The 27,096-nt window shown below is 34.3% G+C and overlaps 2 protein-coding genes and 1 pseudogene across 3 annotated transcripts; 1 reads left to right on the top strand and 2 right to left on the bottom strand.

Moving 5' to 3' along the window:
- Positions 1 to 989: 989 nt before the first annotated feature.
- LOC120161632 lies at positions 990 to 15,611 on the bottom strand (annotated as a pseudogene).
- Positions 5,519 to 9,860, top strand: LOC120161634 (exosome complex exonuclease RRP46 homolog). Its single transcript, XM_039171851.1, has 9 exons — positions 5,519 to 5,581; positions 7,556 to 7,736; positions 7,833 to 7,946; positions 8,033 to 8,133; positions 8,223 to 8,243; positions 8,586 to 8,658; positions 8,744 to 8,811; positions 9,093 to 9,225; positions 9,573 to 9,860. The coding sequence occupies exons 2-9, from the start codon at positions 7,631 to 7,633 to the stop codon at positions 9,683 to 9,685; spliced, it is 729 nt and encodes a 242-aa protein (XP_039027782.1). The 5' UTR covers positions 5,519 to 5,581; positions 7,556 to 7,630; the 3' UTR covers positions 9,686 to 9,860.
- On the bottom strand, positions 12,609 to 27,086 carry LOC120161631 (helicase and polymerase-containing protein TEBICHI). 2 transcript variants are annotated; one of them, XM_039171849.1, is made up of 27 exons: positions 26,820 to 27,084; positions 26,107 to 26,522; positions 25,744 to 25,957; positions 24,819 to 25,667; positions 24,295 to 24,359; positions 23,984 to 24,089; positions 23,682 to 23,882; positions 23,337 to 23,537; positions 22,471 to 22,632; positions 22,129 to 22,368; positions 21,738 to 21,950; positions 21,190 to 21,540; positions 20,883 to 21,035; positions 20,217 to 20,435; positions 19,665 to 19,883; positions 18,354 to 18,471; positions 17,013 to 18,154; positions 16,635 to 16,832; positions 15,902 to 16,161; positions 15,515 to 15,704; positions 15,295 to 15,402; positions 14,453 to 14,805; positions 14,240 to 14,348; positions 13,975 to 14,115; positions 13,691 to 13,787; positions 13,057 to 13,608; positions 12,609 to 12,983 (listed from the first exon to the last, which is right to left on the bottom strand). In XM_039171849.1, the coding sequence occupies exons 1-26, from the start codon at positions 26,853 to 26,855 to the stop codon at positions 13,538 to 13,540; spliced, it is 6,432 nt and encodes a 2,143-aa protein (XP_039027780.1). In that variant the 5' UTR covers positions 26,856 to 27,084; the 3' UTR covers positions 12,609 to 12,983; positions 13,057 to 13,537. The 2 variants fall into 2 exon arrangements, with proteins under 2 accessions (XP_039027780.1, XP_039027781.1); XM_039171850.1 differs by lacking the exons at positions 12,609 to 12,983; positions 13,057 to 13,608; positions 13,691 to 13,787; ... (1 more) ...; positions 14,240 to 14,348; positions 15,515 to 15,704 and having other exon boundaries at positions 14,637 to 14,805; positions 26,820 to 27,086.
- Positions 27,087 to 27,096: the final 10 nt, after the last annotated feature.

Raw genomic sequence — 27,096 nt, 5'->3', positions numbered from 1 at the left:
ATAAAATCATATTATTAATATATCATTTTATTATATTTATTTTTATATTAATATTAATGGTGTCGTCTCTCTTGTTAATGTTTATATTAATGGTGTTTGCTTGTGTGTAGCATTTTTCTGAACTTTTTGATTAATTTTTAATTTTCTTTAATGATTAATTTGTACACTTTGATGATTTTATAAAAAACAATACAAGTCAATGTACTCTAGTCTCTTCTTATAATTTTTTATTTTCAATAAAACTATTTGGCCACTATTAATTAAAAAAATCTATTAAAAAGTAAATTAGACTATTATAGAGTAATAGCAAAATATTAATTATCAGATAATTTATAATTATATAAATATTATTTTTTTAAATATATTTAATAGACAAACTATAATTATATAGTGGATGGTACCAAAGACTAACCATCACTAACGATTTGGAACGGTAATAACCATTGTATTAATAGTCTTGAACGGTAAAGCCAAAACTGAAAATGAATACAGCGCGCGCACATGCACAAAAAGCCAAAGTGAATGGCACATAAGAAATTAAGTTTAAGTTTGTAATCTTGGACGGTACTAACCGTCACTACGATTTAGAACGTGGATTTTTCGACATTTACGCCGGAGTAAGATTTTTATTACAAAATGAATTTTGGAATGATTAATATAATTATTATCCTAACGTAAAAAATAGAGTTAACTGCATCACACACCTTTAATTATGACCCTCATTCTAAATTGGTCTCTAAATGTTTAAACATTTTAATTTCATCCCCTAATTATGACTATCATTCTGGATTAGTCCTCAAACTTTTGAACATTTTAGATTAGTCCTCAAACTTTTGAACATTTTAGATTAGTCCTTAAACTTTTGAACATTTCATTTTTATCCTCAAACTATAATTTTGAACAATGGCTAATTATTAATAGTAAAAAATATAAATCGAACGAGTCCTAACTCAGTTCGACATTATTTGCTGTTCTAATATCTTAGAAGCTTACCTCGGTTTCATTTGGAAAACTCTATTGTACCAAACTGAGTGAAGAATTATATTAAATATGTCGTACTTCTCAGGCTTTGCGATGCCAAAGAAAATGTTTCTATACCTTTTTTACACTCATCTGCATCTGCAGATACTGTTCTTCAGGGATCGATAAGAGGATCTTCTTCATGTTCGGAATATCCTTTTCTAAAATGAATACGGCAAATGATTCCCAGTTCAAAACCTCGAAAAACGGAGGCACGAAGTTGTCGGATATGATCACCGGAACACATTCATAGAAAATGGCCTCCACCACCCTTGGACTATTAACTTCGTATCCTCTTAGGCAAAGGCAGTACTTGCATCTCTTCAGGTGCTGAACGTAGTTCATTTTCCCCTTAACATTAGGCATTTTGCCAAAGTTTTCATGTTGGGATCTTTGTTTCCCCACTGTTCTAACAGAATTGGCTTTAGATAACCATGCATATTTTCTGCAAAGAAAGCCAGGATTGGTCTCTTAGATGGAGGGTTGCCACCGAGGTCTTCAAGAGGTTTCTGCGGATTCCGGACATAAGTCTCGGGAAGAGAGACATCCTTGCCAAAAATATAACCTTCTTTAACATCGGCATTGCAGAGGGATCTTATGCAATTGGCCATGGGTTCCCTTGTTTCAGATGGTGCCTGAGAGTTCATTAGAAGATAGTTCCAGTAAAAAAAAAATAGAACTGAGAATCATTGCATCAATGTATGAAAAATGTCAAACCATGCAGCCATTGACATGCAGGCTTACAAACAAACGGATACACAGGCCTGTGTGTCTATACAGAAGTCGAGTTCATTAGAAGAACTTGTTTGTAACATCCGTGTCTCCAATATATCCTGCCATGACTATGGAGATATGATATTCCAACGATTCTCCAAATATATAGAAATCTTGGGTGGGGGGGGGGGGGAAGAACACATACTCATGTCTAACGCTCACAGCCAACTCCAAATAATATAGGTTTCAAACTCCATGTATATTAAGATATTTCAAATACTAGTGATATGTATATTAGTTGGACCATTTTTCCAAACACTCTGAAAAATGTAATGGCCAAAACCAAAAAAGCATGAAAAGCATTACCCAGTCATGGCAAGCAACCATAAAACGATCAGCTCCTTCAGTTCTATTCCAGAAAGGGTATTTTGCTGCAATCTTGTCCACGTAGTTCTTCAAATACTGTATAAGGTTCTTAGGACTTTCAGGCTCATAATCGTCTAAGGTTTTGTTTAACATTCTAGAACTAGAAGGGAAGTCGGCATCTCTTGGGTTTTTGGTGACAAATTTTGCTGCAATCGTGCCCACATAGTTCTTCAAATTCTTTTTAAGGTTCTTAAGACGGTGATAATTGTATAAGGTTTTCTTTAACATTCTAGAACTAAAAGGCAAGTAAAACAGGTGGGCTTCTCCTGGGTTTTCAGTGTCAAATTTTTTATTAGTTTTCAGTTGCTTCATGAACCATCCTTCAGAGCCATAAATATTCCCGAGAACCGGCATATGAAATATGAGTTTTTTTCCCTCCTTGTAGACATATACTTTAACTGTGCTTTCCATCAATTCATAGCTCCTGAAAATGATAATGTAAATTGTTTATACCATATGCACTTGCATACTAGTAACTGGTTTTGTTCACCGCATACTTACCAGTCTCAACTCAACCAGCAATCTGTTTTTTCTAGTAATACATTTAGTGCAGTGCTAAAATATGAAAGAGAAAAATGGGAGTCGTAATCTACCTTTTGAACATAGAAACATTCAGATAAAGAGGTTCTAAAATTGGGGATCATTGTTATAATGGGTTCATTCTCGATCTGCAATCTTGCTTCTAGTAGAACTTTATCAGCTCTTGAAGACCATCTTGGTGTCTACAAACAAACGGAGATTAAAAAAAAAACAGTGAAATATAGAACTTAATTGTCCCTTTGTAATAATGGAAATCTGAATGAATGAGCATACCATGGATTCATATGAAACAAATTGTTCATATCAGCTATTGTAGTTAGTGCTGGTGGCATCTCAGGCTTTTTCTTCGTCATGGGAGCTTTGGGGACAGAAGAATCATCACCAGATTTGGTGAAATTGTTCTGCATCTCTTTGGATTTCTCATTCTTGTCTCAACTTGGTGTCACATGTTGCCCCACTGAAGATATGCTGGAATTGGAAGACTGAATAGGAGTACTGACATCTGTCTCAACATCTTTTTCTAAGGTAGTGTTAGTTGCGCTGTAGAATTTTCCAATCCAATTAATAATAAGATGAACAAAATATTTGTTAAGAGGCAAGGTAGGCATGGACGGTTACCGTTATGTTAGACTTAGAGGGTGTGTAATTCACGACCCGGAAACGAAATGTGAAGGATTATAGGCGGCGAATGTTCCCCAGTCTTCGTCTGCCAACAATGATGCCGACTTCTCAATTATGCATCAATGATTATTACTATTAAAAAGCACCAAATATTATTTTGATTGGATTTTTGGTTTTTTATTTTGATTTCCTCGTATTTTTGTTCTTACATTACGCATGACTGGGCTTCACCTTATAATTATAACATTTTGTATGGACGAATATTGTCCAGAAAATGTACATGTGACGAATTTATTAAGTAATTTTGATAATTAAAGATAATATATTTAAAAAAAATTAGATTTAAATGATTGCGTTGGTAAGATATTTATGTATTGCCAATAATTAAAAAAATTAAATAGATATTACATTCTAATTAACCTAAGCTATTAACAAAAAGGTTCATATGTAACATGTTTCATGTTTTATTAATTTATTTATATACCATTAGATATGATTGAAAATAAAAAGTATTAATCAAAATTTGAATTCAAATATGTGTGACATGTTTTGTTATTTTTTTAAAAAATTAATATTTAAAATATTAAAATATTTTTTTTAAAAAATAATCAACCGTCATTTTTTTAAAATCATTACATTTTCAAACTCGATAAAAAAGAATCAATTAAGTTTCTTTATCACGTCATTATTTATCATAGACTATCACGTCAGCACCCGATTCAGTTGGTCAAATGGGTCATATTGATTTTTTTCCTCTCAATTTAAAAATCACATTAAATATAACATAAACTCAAAAGTCATATTAATTCTTTTAGAAAAGTTTAAGGATCTCATATACTGTTAAGCCAAATACTTTTTAATTATATAACCACTTACATACTTTTTGGTTGTCTTACCTTAAGTCTTAATTTTCTCAGTTGGTTGGTACGATATGAATGTATGTGTTTAAACAATATGTTAATTCTTTTTTATTGTCATCTCCGTTCTGAAAAAAATGTTAATTGAAACAATAAAATAATAATTATATTAAACATTATAAAAGTTACAAATTTATTTATGAAGTTTAAAAATATTTTAATTTACAATAACAAAGTGATGCTATAAGTGAAAGGGGTGATTATATTATAAGAAAAAGGAAAAGTAAAACATAAACGTTTTGATATTAATTTTGTTAGAAAAGATGATTGATAATTGTATGTTAATGACGATTGAAAAAAATGTGATGCCAAAAAGTGATTTGTTTAAGAGTTTAGTGGTAAAATCGGTACACTTTTAAAGTTTAGTATATAAAATGACATCATTTTGATCATCAATAGTCACACCAAAATGACATAATTTTGTTTATATCACCATTCCATTTGAATTTTAATAGTCTAATGGTATAATCGAAGTCAAAACCAAAGTTTAATGTTATAATTGGAGTAATTGAAAATTTAATGGTAAAAACGATATACCATGATAACTGATGTAGTTTGTCTTAAAATAAATATTCAAACTATATTGTTTTTTAGCTATTTTTTTAATCAAAGTCGATGTTCAATATTTTTATTCTCATCTCTAGATTATTTTTTATTGATGAGTTTTTAAGTCATACAGTTTTTTTATTTGTATTGTTATTACAAACGAAATCGAAGTATTTAACTTATAAATATATTATTTTTCACAAATATAAGTGTCTAACATTTATGATTATTAATTTTCATAAAACAATAAGAAATATAAATCAACCTTGATGTACCAAAAATATATAAATTTTTAAAAAATTGAAGTATTTGTAATTTAAGATTTTCCTATTTCTCAAAAATGAAAAAAAAATTATAATTTTATTTTCTTTCTATTTGTTTCTATTGAAAAATTGAAAGGATAAAAAAATGAAAATGATCGAAAATCTTTTTTTTTTGATTAATTTAAATTTGATTCTAAAATAATATTTATTTTAAGTATTTTTAACCATTTGCTTAATTATTCTTGTAGTTGTTGATACTAAAACCCGTAATATTTAGAAACAACAAAAAAAATTTAACTACTAAAGTAAGTTAGTTTGTGCGTTTGAAAATCACTTTACATGAATTTGTTATACATATATATTTTAAAATAAAACTTAAAATTGTTACGCAATTCTTTAATTAACAGAAAAATTTAAACAACAAAAAAAGAAACTAAATAATTTGTACATTCATTTTTTTATAATAAATCCTAATAAAAAGCTATATTTTTAAACCCTAACTCTAAATCCTTTTCCACAAATAACAAATTTTCTCTCGCAATTAGGGTGGGAATAGGCCAGGCCGGCCTACAGGGGCCTACGACCTGGCCTACATAAAGTCTAGCCTGGCCTGGCCTATTTAATAAAAAGGTTAGGTTCAGGCTTTTTTAAAAGCCTATTAAATTAAATAGACCAGACTTAGGCTTATTAAAGAGCCTTATAAGCTTGATAGGCCGGCCTATATATATGTATATATATACTTGTCACAACCAATGTTTTTAAAACCGGACCGGACATTGAACCGGTGAAGGTACTGGTTCACTGGTTCAACCGGGTTCAACCGCGGTTGAACCAGAATTTATATAATTTTTTTTTATTTTACATAATATTCAAAGCAATATTAATATATATGTAACATTTTTTTTAAGTTTACAATATTAAAAGGTATAAAAATATCACAAGTCATAACATATATAAATTAAAAACCATAAAATCAAGTGAAACAAAATAATTCAAATCAACTACAACATAATATTTAAGGTAAAACATATTAAATAATAAATATAATTATATAACTATAATCAAAAAAATAAAATTGGGGCTTAAAAAAATCATAACAAATGATGTCATTTGGTTTAATTTTTTTTAAAAAAAACAATCTCACATGGCTAAGAAACATAGAATAGCATCCAAAAGTTTAAAGAGAAAAAATATGAGAACAAAACAATCTCACATGGCTAAGAAACATAGAAGAACATTCCAACTTACTTCTATAAATAATAGAGGTAATTTGACATTTAAAATCATGGAGCCTTTTGGTGAGCACATAGCGAACTATTCTTTCGCTTCAATTGAGCTCAAATTTTAGGCTTCAATCGAACTTCTAATTTTTTTTTGAGTTCGAGCCTTTTTGAGTTCAAGTTTTAATATTATATTTCGAGTTCGAGTTGAACTTGATAATTTTTAGCTCGTGAGTTTTTGAGTCGAGTTGAGCTTACTTTTAAAGTTTTAGAGTTTGAGTCGAGCTCAGCAATACTCGAATTTGACTTGTCTCGTTGAACAAATGACGTCGTTTGGTTTAATTTTTTTTAAAAGAAAAAAAATGAACCGGCGGTTCAAACCGAATTTGTCGGTTTTCAACCGGTTCACCCCGGTTTTCAGCCGGTTCATTGCTAGTCCAGTTTTGTGAAGTAACCGGACCGAACATGCCACCGATTCACGGTTCAACCGGTTGAACCGGCCGATCCGGTTTTGATAACCATGGTCATAACAGTGTCTACTTTGTAAAATGCACCTAAGTTAGAGTGACTTAATAAGGACTTTACTCTAAAACTATTGACTAAACTGGAAATATTTAGCTAAACTATAGGGTCTATAAAGTAATTAACCCTAAATCTAATATATAACCATAAAACTAAACTACCCCTCTCTCCCGAGTTTCTTTCTCTCTTCAATCTCTCCCCCTCCAATTATCTCTCACGAGCAGGCCCTCCCACCATTGCTTCATTTGTTTTTTTAGTTATATATCCATTACAAACAAAGAGAAATAACAACAAAAGTGGAACATGGACACAGTATGGGCGACAGTAGCATTTGATGGTGTGTTAGTGCAGGAGTCGGGAACAGTAAGGTATGGTGCTGACCTTGGGTACTATACAGATAGGTATGGGGGATAAAAACTGGTATTTACAATACTTGTATTATTTTTTTGGGTACCAATATATATATGTGTCCAACTAAATTAATGTTAGATTAAAAATTAAACCAAATTATATATTAATGGCTTGTTTAACCTATTATAGGAGGTGCGTTTTTTTGTAAAAACAACTATCAAAAAAATATTAAAAGTTTAATGTAAAACATACTTTTAAAAAGGTTATCAGACCAGGTTAAACTTTTAAAAAAAAGTCATACTAAGCAAAATAAAAATAAAAACATATGATAAGCTACAAACCAGACTTGCATAAAATATTCAACCAGGCCACATTCAGGCCTTTTAAAGCCTCGCCTGGCCTATTTCCACCCCTACTCGCAGTTGGACCCAATTAATTAAAGGAAATTTCGAGATAAACGAGCTTTGCTTATTGAGCGTGAGGGAGAGCAATGGAGGTCGATAGAGAAGACGGACGCTCGCAGAACCAGTTGAGACCTCTCGCATGCTCTCGCAACAATCTCCATCGTGCTCATGGCTCTGCCAGTTGGTCTCAAGGTACTTAATTTAGGGGGGAAGGGGGGAAGAGAAACTGTTGAGGAATCGCGGTATGTTGATTATAAATCTACTTATTTATTCATTTTTTTAATTTAGGAGATACGAAAGTACTCGCTGCTGTTTATGGGCCGAAAGCTGGAACTAAAAAGAATGAAAACCCCGAGAAAGCTTGCATTGAAGTCATTTGGAAGCCTAAAACCGGACAAATAGGTGATTTCTTAACACCCCTTTAATTATTCTTGCGTTTGAAGTTTGGTAAACTGGGAAATTTCTGAAATATGTACATTGGTGTTTAGGGAAACTAGAAAAGGAATATGAAATGATATTGAAGAGAACCCTGCAGAGTATTTGTATTTTGACTGTTAATCCAAATACTACAACATCAGTTATAATACAGGTAGGTTATTTGTTAGCTATTTGTGGAAAAATATCTCTCGTTTATGACCGAGTTGTTCATAGATCAAGTTTTTATGTTTTGTATTGCAGGTTGCCAACGATGATGGTGCTGTATCCTTTATGCATTTCTTTTAGGATTGTTTTACAGTTTCATTTCTTTGTGCCATGAGTTTCGGTTTTCCAAAGATTAGGCTTCTAGTGTTTATAGTTTAATATCATTAGAGATACGTAATCTGAATCTACATTGGGAAAACTATAATCTGAGACACAATGATGTTGCTGCATAGAGTGTTCATTGCTAGAGATTGAGTAACTTTTTCTTAAAATTATGATTCAGTGATTGTTTGTCCAAGATCCACACCCAAGGCCCCCCAAAACAGTTTCCATAGTTTGTAGATATATTATACAGCTTCTCAATGATATCATGGTAATCCTTGATATTATCTCATATAGCTTCTCCCAAGTGCCATTAATGCTGCATGTATGGCTCTTGTAGATGCAGGGATTCCTACGAGGCATCTTGCTGGTAAGCAATGCAGACATGTGGCCAGATCATGTTTCATCAATAATCAGTTCTTAACTTCTTGCTGATCTTATGTTGGATTTTGCAGTCTCAATATGTTGTTGTGTGGCAAGGAGTGGACTTGTTGTATTGGATCCAACCAAGCTAGAAGAGCAGGTTATCATAGAATTCCTTTGCTAATTAATTATAAATTTCTTCTCTAACTAGAATGTAACTCATGTGTGACACTTCTAGCCTAAAGGGGGTGTAAAGAGTATAAAATTTCCCCTGGATTAATATCCAAATATGTTTGAATAGTCTCCACTTTAAACTATACTTTGACAGCAGTTGCGTACAAGTCAGTGCTGCTTTATATAGGAATGAATTGAGTTACCTTGGTTTCTTGTAAATTTTGTTTAGATCCTATTTGCTGACATTGATGTCTTTCATAATAACAGAAAATGAAGGCATTTGCATATTTAGTCTTCCCAAACTCGGTCCATTCAGTCCTTCCTGAAGGATCACCAAGTGGGCAAGGTGAACCTATTCAAAATGGGATTATTACCTCTGTTACTCACGGTATAATGTCAGGTATTCATTGCTGTCTATTGGTCTTTCCTTTTTATTTTAAGTTTACTTTGTGGTTGCAGAGTCACATTTAATTGCAAAGATTTTCATGTTTTTGGAGATTTAAGGCTGCTATCAATTAAACTGAATGCATCACTTTCATTGGCTTTCATTCTCAAGAACTTGGGAATTGATAATACCAGCTTCAATGAAATGAAGCTGCTTGCCTTTGAAGTCCTTCTTGCATCGAATTTGGGTGTTGTAACAACTATGATGCTTATTTTTGGCCTCTTGAAGTATTAGTTGGGCTTAAATAATCTGTGATGCCATATTTGATTCTAATATATTCTTTATTCGAATCCTTCTTCCAGTGGATGATTATTTTTACTGCCTAGAACGAGGGCGTGCTGCAAGCACCAAATTGTCTGATTTTCTCAGGAAGAACTTGCAACAGCAGTCAACTGATTCATCTAAAGCTGGGTGACTTTATAGCACGTTCAGGAATCCCTGGTTTGTTGAATTTCATGTTCTACCGGATATTAGCATTAGCCATAGTTGTACTGATTGATCACTCATTTCCTCAGACTTCCACAACCCTTTTGACCAAATTGTATTAGAAGTTTGATGTAAAGATAACCATATTGTTTCTAAGTTGTGATCTTAGCAATCCAGCAGTTGGTGGATAGTTCTCATTGTATGAGGACTTGGATAAAAGAGAAGGAACATAACTTTCAGCCTCCCCATTATTCAAAGTCCCTGGCCGAGGCACAGGAGACAGTGTCCTAATGGATGCCATCGACACTAATCCGATTCACTTCTTAAATCAATAAAGGATCGCCACAAAATAGAAACCAAATTCTATCAAAGACTTAAGTTCCCCCCCCCCCCCCAATACACCTTTTAAACATGGAGCAACCTTTCCCACGAGGCCATAACAATGCCAAAAGTAAACTTGTTGATCTACAATGAACTGCCAAAGCAACTATATCAATGGTTTGAAATAAGTTTAATGAAACGAACAATGGAGTTACCTTCAAAACGAAAATGGGTCTTCGATTTTCTACTTCAGAAGTCCATAAGGATATGGAACCAGCATCATCCCTGAGCTTTGCTCAACGTTTTACAGAGGAATAAACACTCCCTTGCTGCTGTTCTGAAAGATTCAGAGTTTCAGACACGACAAAGATTTTTGTTTTTTGTTCTGTTTCCTCCCTTAATAATGGATATGGAAAAGATTAAGGTGTTTCAAATATATGTGTTAGGAGGTGATAACAGCACACGGCAACCATGGCGGCCCTATATGGCAATCGCCACGGGCACACCAGTTTTTAAGTTGCTTCTCGCTGTTTTGGCATAGCTTAGCCTCAACCTTTGTTTTGGTAAGTGGAGTTTGATCATTGATTTTCTAGTCAAATAAAGTTTTTTTTCCCTCCAATTATGTCATGTTTGAGAAATTCTAGTATCTTTTTGGCTTAAATATACAAAAGATGCCCAACCTATGTCTATTTCTCTAGTTTAGTGTCTAACGTTTATTTCATTACAGTTTGGTGCCTAACGTTTCATTGTGTTACTTAAAATAGGTCAAGTTGTGACGGACCGTTAGTTTTCTCTATTAAGTGACGCATATCACACTATGATAATTTTAAATTTTTTATATAAAATTAAAAAAATAAAATTATATATATTTTAAAAAAGAAAACACATAAATTTCGAAATAACACCAAAACTTTGAAAACCTTCATGTCAACCCCTAAACACACGTCGACTGTCTCCCTTTGCCATCGACGAAGCTCCACCCAACCTCACCTCCCCCGACGACCAAAACCTCTATGAATTCGTGACTGATCAATGGTCGATCGACGACAAATCGACGTTTTATACCTCGCGAACCCTAGGATGAAAATCACAATCCCAAGCGATTTCGACGGCCAATCGAAGGCAACTACGACGACTTATAACTGGGATGATGACAAAGACTACGTCGACGGCGGTAGTCGTAACCATAAAGAAGGGCGGCGGGGGTTAATGTTAGGATTTTGAGGCTTTTTTGTAATTTAAAAGAAATAAGGTTTTTGTTTTATAAATATAATAATCTTTTTAATATTTTTTGAAAAATAAATTTTAAAATTACGAGATCGTAACACGTGTCATTTAACGGAGAAAACTAACTGTCTGTCACGGCTTGACCCATTTTGAGTAACGAAATAAAATGTTAGGCACCAAATTAAAATGAAATAAACGTCAACACTAAACTGAAAAAATGGTTATACGATGACATCTTTTGTATATTTAACCCTATCTTTATAATATAAATAGTATATATACTATGTTTAAAAAGAAAAACTAAAGTTATTCAAGTCATGCTATAAAAACAATAGAATAAAGTCCTAATTAACATTTACTGTTAAATTTGATCTGAATAATCTCTTTCTCTCTATTTTATATAAAAAAGCATTAAAAATCTAAAGCAAAAAACTATTCTATAATTTTTTTTCTATGAAAGATGTAAAAACTAAGTAAATAAAAACCTATTTTTATCACTTATTATAAAATTAAATTTAAAAAATTTCTTGATTAATCTTTTATTCACCTTAGACTAATAAAAAATAATAATATTTTTAGATAATATTTACATTTATCAAATATTTAATAATATCAATAGTTAATAATGTATTAAAAAATCTAAAATTTTATGAAAAATCAGAAAACTCACAATTTAGATTAGACATCTTTTATAATTATGGCACATGTAGCAGCAATCTTTGTAACCTGGATTTTGTCCGAGAGGAAAGAACTGCAAGAGAAGTGAAGGCTCATTACATTACATGTGCACTGCTACTTACTCCCTCTTTAACGTCCAATCCGTATACCTTGAACCTTGATTTTGCTATCATCAATACATTGCCATCTTTAAAAGGTAAATAGTGTACACTACCCCAAGGACAATAAACTATTTACTCAATTTTATTTTGATCACTAAATTAATTTTTTAATGAGTTTACTAAATTTTTCATTTAGTTTCAATCAACTCATTGACCGTTAATTGTTAATAAAAATATTAACGTGACAGTTAAGTAAATCTATATAACAATATATTAAATTCTCATTATTTACACGTTCTATTAATTTAATAATATAGAACAAAATTAACAATTTAGTGCTTAATTAACACTTTTTTTTTATTTAGTGATAAATATGAGTCAATAGTTTAAAGTCCTTGGAGGTAGTTTATCCGATTTTATTTTTGATGTCAAACGGAACGAAATTGAATTAAATTGATTTCCATTGCTTTTTTTTCCCAGTTTTTTTTATTGATTTTTTCAAAGTGCTTAACTTGGAATTTTATATTTTATATATTCTACATTATAAAAAAAATAGAATAAGTTCAGCATACATATACCTTATCACGGAAAAGGTGTTGGAACTGATTCGTTAATTGTCATGTATCAAAGCTTTCTAGCACGTCGGTATATTGACGGAATCGGAGAATAGGAGTAGTTCCGTTAGTTTTGAAGGTGAAGCAGTAACCGTCGACACAGGAAAAGGGAGCCCAGTGAACGACGAAAATGGAAGGAGTGCAAGTTAAAACAGGGAAATGAAAGCTGGGGGTGGCACTGACGTTATCGTCGGAGGTAAAGGAGTTGACACCGGGAATGCTCACGGTGGCAAAGGTGAAGTAGAACCGTTACTTCGCAATTATGCAGCCACTGAGATGATCCAAAGTTAGCTCGTCTTTCTGGAAAATGATATTCATCAAGGAGCAACAATGACCCTGCGTTTCACTGAAAACACAGACATCAACTTTTGTACCTTGCCACATTGCCCAAAAAGTAAAATTTTCATCTGAAAACTTACCTGAAGTTCTCAACAAGTGAGCAGTGATTGACTTAGGTACTTCTCAGCTTGGGAAGTATGCTCATGCAAAAGAACACAATGGCAGATGCCAGTGCAAAAAGATGGTAAATTAGAAACCCGTAGTGTGTGCCATAAACAGAATAATGTTGTCTGCTGTCTTCCATTACCACACATCAGAAACAACATGGACTTTTGGAGGATGCTGGCTGATGGGACAAAAGCTGAAGTAGCAGCAATCTGCCATAGAGATGCATAATCCGTCATCACGGAACCCAATTTCCAAGTTATCACCCTTTCACGAGATATGTTCTTTAACCAGTAATCAGACATTAGAATCAGAAGATATCCTGCAAGTTAAAATTTTTGCAGAACATAACACATACATACTCTTCACTCCCGTCCGTATTTTCTGTAACTACAATCCTAAGTCAAAACCGGGAAAGCTCCTACTGATCTAAAGTTTTCATGCAGCTTCCTCCGTTCATTGATCAGTTTTTAAAGGCTTCAAAGAGCCCCATGTCTTCCCAACGTTCAATTTGACACGCAAAGGAACTGGAAAGAAAGAAATGAAAATAAAAGTAAAATGAAAATGTGTCCTTAGCTTATCATGGTTAAGAAATATGTAAACACTTGCCTAGAAGGGAGACAGCATTTTCCATGCTCACTCGCAGCAGCTCTGCAGCTTCCTCTACCACTGAAGGATCAACTTCCAGTACTAATTCATCATGCACCTAGAAAATGTCAACATAGATTCTTAATCAACTACATTATAGAACGTGATTTTTAAGATATAATTTGAAGAAAAACTTAGCTGCATCACAAGCAAACAGGACCGCAAATGTCCAGATTTAATCAATTCATCGATTATTTTCCTCAAAGGTAAAAGATAAACGAAAAGCAGCAATGTCTAAAAGAAACCTGCAAAAGAATTCTGCAGCGGCCCTTAAGCATGTGAAACTTGGTTGAAATTGTAGAGTCAGAGTCTAGCCAGTCAACCCCTTCAACGATTACATAATACATTTTTATCATTGCGATTTTGATTATGTCAGCAGCAGATCCCTGTAGATAAGAGACTATAAACAAAACGGTGGGGTTGGGATAAGGGTGGGGGAGCTATGATTATGCCACCTATACACAATGGAAACCTCACTAGCAAAAGAAAAAAAAAGGAATTGATTTGTACCTGACAAATAGAATTCACAGCTTGCCTTTGAGCTTTTGATTTTTCTTCACTGTTTCCAATCTTTATCTTCGATAAGAAGCGCTTTCTTCCCTTGAGGGTTTCTATATATCTGGATTGCAGACACAGAAATGGGGAAACAAATAAAAATTCATTGGTGGAGTCCCTTGATAAGAGTATTAGATATTATGTAGATATATTTCAGAACTTCCTTACCCCTTTTGACGACAAGAAGAAACGGCTTCATGAAGCCAGGAAGCAACACCTGGAAAAGAGCTTTTAAAGCTTTTGATTTTTTCTTTAGCTTCGTCTGAGGTGCAGTTTAGTTGTTCAGCAAGAGTGTCAGCACCCATTCCATAAAGAATGCCATAGATTAACCTTTTAGTTTGGTCTCGCTCGTTGGAGCTGACAGAATCTTCTGCCCTCCCAGTCCATATTGCTGACATCATGGTAAAGACATCACCTTGAGGCTTACTGAGGAATTCAATTAAGGCAGAGTCCTTTGAAAAATGGGCCATCAACCTCAGCTCTATTTGAGAATAATCTGCTGTCAATAGTAACCAGTTATCCTGCAATAAAAGTTGGGAAATACTCACATTGATAAGAATACAACTTCCACATAATGAACTTTTGATAAATGACTATTAAAAGGGGGGGGATCCCAATAAGTGTAACCACAAAGACATTGACTAGGCCCTTGTCCCCTCCGCTCCAACCTCCAAAATCCATCATTGCCTAAAATGCAAAACCGGTTAGTTTCACCACTTACTGCTTTGCAAAAGCTGCCCACGATACAAATTTCACACCCACTTTTGAACCACCTACCAGTCTACAAAAATCTCCCCACCCTTGTTTCAATAAAAAAATTGCAGATACAACAACAGGAAGATCAGTAGATCCTAAATCCCCCAGCATAGTCCTAGACTCACAATGTAAGACACTATGATCTATTTTAGGACACGTACAACAAATAATAGACAATTAAGACAACCTGATCTACTTTTAGACAAATCACTAACTTTTTAAAAGAAACATAAGAATAGCTAAACAATCCTTACCTGAGTAGGAACAAAGAAGTCACGGACATTAATCTTATAGTTATCACTGTTGGCATCACTTCCATTTGTATCTTTCCTAAGGCTGAACTCAACCATATGCTCAACACACTACATATCACAAACAAACTGCTAAGCAACATAGGTCGTAACGCAAATGATAAAATTAATCTTACAAACGAAAAACAAGAAGAAACTCAAGTGTTGAGAATGCAACAAGAACCTGAAGATTAGGTTCCTCCATTGAAAGCCGACCTGTTGCAGTCGATGTTTGGAGCCAGTGACCGTGTAGTGTGTATTTGTTTGTACTCCGAGACAACCTAGCTAGCGAACAAATGGATCCCAATGTACAGTTTAAGAGCTTTGCCAATGTTCTATGCTCTTTAATGACTGGAATAATAGGATGTTCATCCCTAATACCAAAACAAATCCATATAATAACAAAATCAGCATCCCAGGAATATTTGGATGTTTGGTGCTCTCTAATACATAAACAATAGGCATCATCCTTATGACACCTTTGGAAGCCCTGTTCTACACTATTAAATGGGCACCTGTTCTGCATATATGAATTGCATGAAGAAAAAAAAGGCCAGATCTTTTAAAATACCTCAGTAGATCTAAACAGTGTTTATCAGTGCTCGGATGCTGCTTTCCTTTATTTCGCCCCTCTGGCACAGGCAACTTCAAATGCCCATACAGTACATTCGCAATATCAGCAGCTGTGCCCAAAGAAAATGTCATGCCAGCCAAGTTATAAGCTTCCTTCTCAAGACATCTTAGTTTTTTACACAACAGGTTTCGTGCCCAGAGGCATCCCTCCATGTTGATGCCTATTCCCCAAAGCTCCATCTCAGCAAGGACCTTAACCTAATATTAAACATAACAATTGATATATTACTGTGAGCTGCTTCAAGCAGATAACTAGTTAAATAGCAAAATTATAATAAAATATCTTGTTCCATAGTTTCAAAGATGAGAAACTATAATTTCCGCATGCTAGATGGTCACAAATGAATTCTATCATTCAAGAGAAACAACCATGAATCACACTTGAATCACTAGAAGAGGCAAGAAAAAAATATTATTCAAAACTAACTGCTTATAAGCAGCATACCGGAAGGCACTAGAAACAGGACGTGGCTGATGCACCACCCTTAAGGAACCAATCATCTTTGCCTAAGGAACCAGAGACGGATTTAATCTGGGATCCAGGTCAGGGACAGGGATGGGAGAGCTCCCCACCCCCTATTTTTATTACAGTTACTTACCACCAAAGATTTGACACCACACCTAGATCTAGTATTTCTCTCAAAGATTGAAAAATGTATAGCAGAGTTTACCAATGGCGTTTCAATATATGTAAACGCTTCAATAAGTTTTTCAGAGATGAGTAGTTTCCAAAGAGCAGAACACAGGGCACGTGTTTGAGCAACTCTACGGCAGCAACCATTATGTGCAGCTCTTCGCATTTGATTCTTCCACCTGCCACTCTGATTAGCAGCTGCAGCGGCCTCACTGGATAGCCTTCTCTTTACTTCCTAATAGATCACAATAACATAATAAAACCTTACTCGAACAATATGAAGCGTCTTAACAATTTCAAGATCTACTTATAAGTTTGGCTAAGCCCAAATTAAAATGGAAATTAAAAACTAACATTAAGAACAATATAAATCTATAACCCTGAATTGTTAATCTGTCACAGGCACAATGAATACCTTCTCAAGGTTGGGATTAGAGCTTCTCTCCTCATCGGGCCAAAGAATCCATGCTGCAATGCACATATCAATTCCATCATTAAGAAGAACTGGTGGTAATAACAACCATGAGTTGTCAATAATTTCTAGTCCCATATCTTCCCCTCCTAGATGCAAGCAAGCAAATCTCTGAATAGAAATTGCGGGGTTCTTAAGCACTTGAATTTGCACTTTCAAGTTCCATGTAACTTTGCGGACACCACGTTTTCCCATTATATCGCCAATTCTCTTCCATCTCAGTTTAGCCATCTCCGACAGATGCTGAGAGGGTAGGTTGTTATGTTTCTCACTAGAGGCACTTGTTGATAAGGAATTGTTTTTTCTATTGTCCGACCATAGTAAATCCTTGGGCAAATTTACATAGTACACATGAGAATTTTTCCAACAGATTGCTATGCCATGAATCTCAAAGGGAGCAACAGAATTTGTTTCTGATCGTCTGTTGAAGTGGATGTCAAAAGAGAATTCCACTGCAGTCTCCCACAGCTCCAGGAAAGAATCAAATCCACCAGGAGCGTTAACTGCATTTAGAGGACCTTTCCCACAAGCACCATCTGCAGTGCCAACACAAAGATCTTCATTGAGCATATCCTGCATTCCATGATCCAGATATTCACTAGCAGTTTCCATCTTTGTACTTCTGCATTGTTCAACTGCAGCATTGACCTCGTCGCCAATTACAGCTGCAGGATTTTCCAAACCTAAGTTGGTTTGCAAGGCAGTATCTAAGTTTATTTCTTCAAAAACCACTAAGTTATCAGCAGAGGATTTTGTCAGCACTATTCCTTCATTAGGTGAAGAAACTTTCTCCAAGTTCTTGCCTGTTTCTGTCAGTGGCATGGCTGACGCATCTTCTATTTGCCCAACCCCTACAAAACTGTGAGGAGAATCATCCCCAACACTGGTACTTGCAGCTTCCTGTCCTCCTGGACTTCCATTCAACATCAGAGGCCGAGAAAATTGTGGAACGCTATAGCCAAGTGATTTGAAAGCTGAGAAGGCAGCAGCCCTGGCCTCTTCAGCTTTATCTAGAACAATTTTGCGTGCACCGTTCTTGATCTTCTTTGCCACACCAAATTGCATGTGTCGCTGTGCTAAGCTTTCTGAATACATAACATATTTGTAATATGGTAAAAAAGAAACAGAAGAGAGAAGTCAAAACAAAGAAAGGCATCACAACAGCTGTTCATCATGATCAAGTAACTACTTCAAGAAAGCAAACCTAAGCCAGAATCCAAACAATGAAAAATAAATAACAATGATTAGGGGAACGATATAATCAAAACCTTGAAAAAACTTTACCTTGTGCAATCCATGAGGAAGATTCAAAAAGAGCTTTCACGATCTCAGGAATAGATGCCTCTGCAATTGCTAGAGGCGTGCGCAAACCAGCTTTATAAAGTGCTCTTGCCCGCGATCCCTAGAATTAGACATAAACTTGCAAATATGAGACAAAGATAAAACTAACATCATCAGATTCTTTACCATACATAAATAATATTGAATGACCATGATGACATTCTTGTATACTCGCATTACAAGCTAATTCAGCATTTCATAAGTTTTTCTCTTATAAATAAAGGATCATTGTCTATAAGAATAGAATTTATGCCAGTACCAGTCCCAAACATCCGGCACACATATATGTTTAAAATGGAGAACCGAGTAACTAAAAGGGTCTGCTTGTTTCACTGAAAATATTTTCCGTAAAATGAATTACATATTATGAAAAAATATTTTACGGTGTTTGAAAGATGTTATGTAAACCCTTTTTCACTAGTCGAAAAATTTTCTATAAATTATTTATTACAAATATGAAATATAATAAATAATATTATTTATTATAAAAAATTAATATTATTATTTTAAAAATATTATAATAATTTATTTAATATTATTTATGCCAATATTAGTATTAAAAATATTATTTTTATAATTTTATAGATAAAAATATTAAGACTGGTATATTTTATTAAAATAAAAATATTAGAAATTATATTAAATATCTATTAAAATAAAATATTATATTTTTAAAATTATTAATCAATATATTTTAAGGATTTTTATTGAAATGTTATTAGACTATTATATTAATATTATATATACAAATAATATTATTCATTATTAATAATTTAATAATATTATTTTTAAGAAATTAATAAATAATATAACTTTTATTAATAATTTATTATATATTATTAAAATAAGAATATAATAGTATCACATATTATTATAATATAATTGAGTATATTATTGTAATAATAATATTATTATATTATATTATTAAAAATATTTTAAATATGTTGATAATTAATATTTTTATTAAAATGATACTAAAATATCATATTAATATTAAATACATAAAATAGTATTATTTTGAGTGTTTATGCTTTGAAGTGAAAAGTTTGGAAAATGAATTACGGAAAATAAGACCGTAAGTCATTTTCCGGAAAATGCAAAGGAAAGTCTGTTGGCTAGGAAAATATTTTACATTGACCAATTTATTTTCCTCCAACCAAACACTGGAAAGTGACGAAAATGTTTTTTGAAATTGTTTTACGTAAAACAAACAGACCCCAAATATATAACTCAAGAAAATATATAAAAGATTACCTTAACATATGGAATAGTAGTAAGCTCTACAATCTCTGCTCTGACTCCGAATGAAACACGATTTTGGAACTTTGCTACCAAGCCTTCTAGGTCATGCCATCCTAGCCTCTCACAGAACACAGAAACCATCGATGCAAATCTGCCAGCATTCTCCTGTAAGGCTTGTACCATGCCTTTTGCCACTCGAAAAGCTTCACAAACCTCACCTACTGGAACTTCCTTCATTGAAGAAGTTACAGAACATGAACATAAAACAGCGGGAAATAAAAGAAAAAGTTTGCACAACTAATATGTTAAATGGGGGAAAAACGTGAATGATATGCATGAATAGAGAATTATGCACAAGGAACAATCAATGGAACTACTAGACAGTGAGTCAAAGATGCAAGGCGATAATTTCATGGAATGCATAGATTTGTGCCCCTAATTAACGAAATATGATAATATCCATAGAGTACCGGCCCATATATTCAATAGCAGTAATAAGGAAATATATACTAGGCACTAAAAATAATAGTGTAATTGACATGGAAAAAAGAAAGGCAAAGAGACCTGCACTAATCTTGACAAGATGAGGGCAACATAAAACCGTTTGCACACTCGAAGAGTTTGCTCATCTGAAAGCATAATGTTGCTGGTCCCAACTTGATTTTCAAACTTTCCACGTAACATCTTCATGCAATCTCTTAATCCATTTGATTTGCGGATAGGAACACCATGTGCCATGCGCATCAAAAATGGTTCTGCTACTCCAACTCGATAACCAACAGACTGCATTTTCAATAAGCACAGAAGACAAATTGACTTTCATATCATCTATAGTCACAATCAAATACAACAATGGTCTTGATGCCGAACATTATAATCATCTCTTTCTATCTGTTAAAATATCAAGTAACTATCAATTAGAAAGTATCCCATTTCTAAAAAGAAGTTGGAGTTATCTCATTTGCTTTCCATTAGTCATGATTAGACTACAAGAAATCAAATATCTCTTTAGCATGACTCAAGAAATCAGAACTCTAAAATACATAAACAACATAGATGCAGAGGAGTCCAAGCAGTTCTTGTAAATCATCACCAAAACGGAGAGAGAAACCAGGAAACCAGGGTACTGGATTAGAATAAAAATAGTGATTGCCTACAGTAAGGCTACAATTTACTGTTACAAACAATGCACCCAAAAGAATCGAGATTTTAGACAAGAAGCAAATGCACCTGTTCAAGAGCAGACAATTCCATGAAGCGTTCATAGTACAACTCCCAATCTGGCTCAACTTCAACGTTGATTGGTGTTACTAAATAAACTAAATGCAAATCAGATGCAAGCACAAAGCCTTCTCTAGCTCTTGAAAGATCATCCAGCACAATCTGTGAGATAAGTAAAATAATTATACTTCATCTAAACATAACAAATTTTATACCTACCACCAGGAGTATGAACCACAAGTACAATTTCTGATTAACTACAGGACCATGAAAAACCTATTTTAAAATTAAACAATATAAACAAAATAAGCTTTACCAGTGACTCCTCTGGGCAAAGGGAACTGCCAAAAGCTGCACGTCCTAGGGGAGTAGTACCATATAACTTGGTATCATCATTCCATTCAAGAAATTTTCTATGACACAGCCACCGAAGAGAATCCTGAGCTGATTTCACCACATCTTGAAATGGTTTTGTAGAATTGAGAAGAGTACACCTAACATAGCGGTTAATATCATTGGCAGTTTGCACCATTCCGCCAGCCACAACTTCTAGAATTGCATGCGTCATTCCATTCTTATCTTCAGATAAACAAGACTGCAAGGGAGGGCAGCTTTCATTTAAAAGTCCTTTAATTCTTTTGATCTCTTCTGTCTTGCAAATAAGCACCTGTTTACATGTGAAAATGGCATAAAGGAAAAAAATAGTTAAAGAAAAGCAAAAAAAGGAAAATAAGCTATGTCAAATACAATGAAAAGAACCAAAAACGAACAGTTATAGCAATTGAATCCAATGCAGCTACTGTAAATGCAGAATATACTGAATGACAAAACAAAAACAGATATCAATAAAATTATTGAACCTACACTTTCTCCTTTTGTATCAATACCAGTCCGACCAGCCCGACCTGCCATCTGTTTGTATCTAGTCCCATCAATAAAATCACGTCCAATTCGGGGTTGTCGAAAAATTACTCTGCGGGCGGGTAAGTTAACACCAGCAGCTAAGGTAGATGTGGCAGTTAAGACACGGACAAATCCTCTACGATAGCAGGTTTCAATAACCTCTCTTTCCTCGACCTTTACAAAAATAAAAATTCATCTTGACCGTTAAAAATGTAATAGAACGTACAAGATTGGGCAATCAATAAGAAGCTAAAAGACTTACATTATTGTAATTTTAAATGGTAATAAAGGAAACAAAAATCAAGTTACTACTAGAACAGAAAATACCAAAGATACGAGTTGGGAGAAATACCGTGAGTCCCGCATGGTGATATGCAACACCAGAAGGAAGAGTTTCTTCCAGTACTGGATCCAAACCAGCAGGACACCTTCGCAAGGCATCTATTGCTGAAGTAATGTCAACAAACTCACTGTTATCACCATGGGCATTGACAGAGAAATTCTTAAGAAATTTTGACACATGCTTTGCAGTTGATTCACATCCTTTCCGACTCGAACAAAATATCAACACTGAATGGCCCTGTTGAACAACCTGAAGTACATTGCATAAATTTAAAAGTTATTAACACTCAAAATAGTACCAAGGTAGAGCTTTCCGGAAAAATAAAGTACAAAAAATACCAAGAGTCCCAACCTCATTGCACAGTTCGACGATATGATCAGGATCCTTACCACCAAGATCAACTGCCTTTGGAATTGTTCTAACAATGTCCAAATTCTTGTCATAAATGGTGTTGCCAACTTTAATAAATTCCTCCAATGGAACCGGTCGAAAATCTGTCTGGTACAGTGCAGCCTAAATGTATAGGGGTGACAAAAAATGATAAATCAGTAACCACATAAGCATAAATAATATGGGAAAAGAGCTGTCTGGCAACAAAATTCATCTATGAAACTTCAAGGGAAAGTGTTTCTGATGTTGAATTCTTTTAAAGCACTGTTTCATAAACTCTATTATTCACTAACAAAAATTGGCGAGATAATATTATATTCTAGATTATTTAAAACAAAATCCGCAGATATTTCTAGAAGGCCTTATATAGAAAAATATTTTTCTAATATTAAAAAAATGATGAATTTATCTTGAAGCACACATGTTCAATGGTCTAAAATCAGTTAGTTTCAAAGCGCGAGTGGCTGCGTGTGTTTTTGTAAAAGGAAATTGCTTTACTTATCAATCTAATTCCAGATAATGACCAATTCTCTCAATGCATTAAATAAACCTATAGGAAAAAATATTCTAATAACCACGTTAAATACAATGGAAAGGAAATTATTTTAATATAAACATAACAACATGTTAAAAACCAAGTAACGTCTGAAAACATCCACTGGCCAACAGCTTCACAACATTATAAACAATCGCCACATGGACATCAATATCATGCAGGAAAAACATTCATGAGATTGAGATCAAAGATATTAATGAACAATTGAAATTTGAAAGGTGAGAAAGAAGGCAAAATAATGAAATACTGATACTTTGTATATATCACTTACTTGAAGCCAGTCAGCAACAGCTTCCACATTTGGCATAGTTGCACTCATCCCTACAATTTGTAAACCATGAGCTGGATCAGCCTTACCACTGCTGGAACCTGTACTTTCTCCACTACTTGATTCCGACGTGCCTTCACCAGCAGCATAACGAAGTTTTGTCAATAGAAGCTCCAGTAGATAACCCCTACTTTGATCACCAACCTGTCATCAACCGTAGGCATGGAAACTATCAAAATTAATCCATCCAAAGTGTAAGAGACTGAAGGAGAATAAGGGAAATTAGAAAAAGATGATAAAAAATTGTGCACCATAATAAGGCCAACGAAAAGATTAGTCATAAAATACCATGTGCAGTTCATCAATCACAATAATTCCAATTTCTGACAGACGACCCTCTTCCAGCAATCTGTTAATTAAAGAGTTCGCCTTCTCTATTGTACAAACAGCTACAGAAGTATCTTTAGGAAGTGTTCCACCACCCTGAGTTCCATAATAACTACGAACTTGTTTTCCAAGTGGTTCAAGAAGGACCTCCAGATGTTCCGCCTGTAGAATGTTTAAGCAAATAAGTATGATAAATTGCCCAAGAAGGCTTAAACTTGTATCAGCTACTATCGGTGGACAAGTAATATCTGGTGCCCAACAACCTTTTCTACGCAGATTGAAACATAAGGAAGCACTAGTAGTGCTGCTTTTCCTGTTAATATCACCCGCCGCAACATCAAAATCTCAGCAACAAAGCTTTTACCAGCACTGTGGCAGAGAGAACAAGATTAGCATATATAACGCAACATGACATATCAAGAGCCAAGTAAAACCCATAAAACAATTCTATCGCAGAAACAGGCACTGGTGCTAAAATGTCGTACAAAGAGAAGAATGAGAACAATAAGCATTAGCACCTAAAAAATTGACCATGAAAAAAACTTCTGATGAGTTCTAAATATCTATAAAGTACCTTGTAGACGCACAATATACAAGATTTCTTCTCTGAAGTACACCATCTACCTGAAGGCAGTCAACCTGGAAAGGAGAGGGTTATTATCCTGCTTTCAGTGAAGCAAATAAAATACTTAAACACAAGATACAAATAATCAAAATGATATATTAATGTTTGAATGTACAATCAATTTAATCCATTTGAAAAAAAAAGAGAACAAGTGTAAGAAACATACGAATGATGGGCTCCAGTTTAAGAAAAACAAAAAGTACATAAAAACAGAGAGCAGTAGCAAAAGTAAACAGTGACACATAAAAACATGTGCACTTATCCTGGTAACATGTCTAGGGATGGAATTATACAATGAATAATTGGATATTGATAAATGATACCTTGGCATGCATTTAAGAATAATTATCCAGAAAAGTGCAACTATAATTACAATTCAAACCAAAAGTAAACAGTGACTCATATAAAAACATGTGCACTTATCCTGGTAGCATGTCTAAGGATGGAATTATACAATAAATCTTTATATATACCTGCCATGGATAGAGTTGTCCAATTCCTTTCTTTTTATATATTTTGCATATCTCTAAAGGAAGCCAACTGCTGATACTTAGCAGGTCTTTCCGTGCCACGGAACTTAATGGAGTACTGGTTTCATTGTATTCATCAGCACCAATTGACTTCTTTGCTTCATTATCTGGTGACATGGAAGTTATACTATTATTATCTTGATTTGATAAATTAACTTCCACTTTGGGTACCACATTAAGGGACGCCCTTTCCTGCGTTTCTCCTTGCACCTCTTCAGTTTTCTGTAGTTCAACGTGATCTATCAGAGTATTACTGCATTCGGCCACTTCACTGTCCTTCTGTAATACATTAGGGATACCTCCATCCAAGTTTTTGTCCTCAAATGAAAAGTCAAGATGCTTGACAGGCAGCGGGGACACTCCTTTATCCATCCCCTTCTTCTGCTTCATTGCTGACTCCAAAGAAGCATTAATTCCCTGAAGTTTGACTCTGCTCTCACATTCATCAGGAATTTCCTTTGACTTGTAACCAACATTTGTATTTCCTAAGGTTTCTGTATTCTTTACCTCATGTTGGCCCTTCAGACTATTAGTTTCTTCAGTGACTTGAGCAGATGGTTTATCACTTTGAGAAAACAAACCATCAGCCATTTCAACTGCTTCATTCCAGAAAGCTTCCCCGGGTGAAAACATAGAACTTCCTCGAGTTGACTGTGGTGTCCTACGAGCACATGCTTTAATAATTGATGAACCAGGTGTACAGCAGTCCATTGTATTTAGGACAGCTTTGGTTGCTGTAGTGCACTTTCTTAAGCCTGCTTGAAGCTCAGTGGGATTGCTGCTAGTTATTACCTTAATGAAAAAAAATTAGTCAAACAAAAGTCAGGAGAATTTCAATCATCAAAACTAGAGCAGAGTGGTTACTTACCTCTTGCGAAGGGTTGCTAAAGAATTTTCCAGTTTCATATTCAAGATTCTTCTTATTAGAGCAAACAGTAATATCCTCTGTTTCCATCTGATGGGATATAAGATGCCTTTTCTTGAATATTTTATCCTCCTCACTCATAATAGACGGACTAGCATGTCTCTTTCGGTCATTCACCTTTGTCTCTGATGGCGAATCAACATTGGCTGGAACTTCACTGCATAAGAAGACAATTAGAATAACAATATGATTCTTTTTTTCTCTAGAAGTTGATGAAAAAGTCACGATCTAAATAATAGGAAGAAAAAGGCTAAAAATCACCATGACAGTTCTTGGAAAGAAACAAGATACAACTATATTACTTACCTACAGTACAAAGACAAAAAGTCGGAAGCAAACTGTTTTAATTCCGGATTTTCCCCGAGTTGAAGAGCACCCTCAGCTGGACCTAGAAAGGCAACATTTCCTGCCTCCGACAAGCCCAGAGATATTCCCTTATGAGCCACTTCAAACTCTTGTGATTTAGTTTCTGCCAACAAGGAGTGCTCATTTTCATGTTTGGAAAATATATCAAACTCCGATGCCAAGTTCGTTTTAATAGGATCATTCCCACTAGTCGTGCATGAAGGGTAGACAATTTCATTATCTTGTGAAGTTCCAAGATAATTGTCCAAAGTGCCTTTGGCACTAGGAGAACCTTCCATTGTTGTTTTTTCATTCTTTTCAAATCTCCCAATCTTCAAACCAGGCGACTGGGGCTTCCTCTTTTTCGAAGCAAAAAACTGCACAGCCAACAACCCAAAATCAAATATCAGTACAAACTTTTCGCGCAATTTTTTCTCAGGTGGGGTTTTCTTGCGAGTATAAGTTTCCCAAAATAAAACGCCAGGTGATAAACCAATTTCTTCCTAGTTTGTGAGTAAGAGAATTAATCGAAAAAAAATTTTATCCCACAAAAAGAAGTAGAAGAAATTGGAGTATAGTCCCATTCTAAATCAAAATCTTGATATATTTGAGTGTCAATTGAAAAAAATGAAAAAAAATTAGGGTTTTGAGAAAAGACATGATTTAGGAGAAACCTGATTGATGCGTGATCGAGGTGAACCAGACGCCATTGCTGGAAATAGGAAAGATCTACCACACTCTGCAAAACCTGATCTTCTTTCTGCTCCTTGTTGTCCCAAATGCGACGTCGTGGAGATTTTTGAATCGACGAACTGAGCGCCAACAAAGCCTGGTGGCGATAGCCACAGCGAGAGAGAGAGAGCGGGAGGCCGGGAGCGAGGGCAAGTTCTAAATATCTATTACAGGTACTGTTCATCGAGATTCAAGTTCAAATATAGTATTATGTATTTT

The sequence above is a fragment of the Hibiscus syriacus genome, unplaced genomic scaffold, assembly GCF_006381635.1.
Source record: "Hibiscus syriacus cultivar Baekdansim isolate YM2019G1 unplaced genomic scaffold, ASM638163v2 tig00111402_pilon, whole genome shotgun sequence".
Classification (NCBI taxonomy): domain Eukaryota; kingdom Viridiplantae; phylum Streptophyta; class Magnoliopsida; order Malvales; family Malvaceae; genus Hibiscus; species Hibiscus syriacus.
The sequence above is the reverse complement of the archived record's forward strand: the minus strand, read 5'-3'. Positions and strand labels throughout refer to the sequence as shown.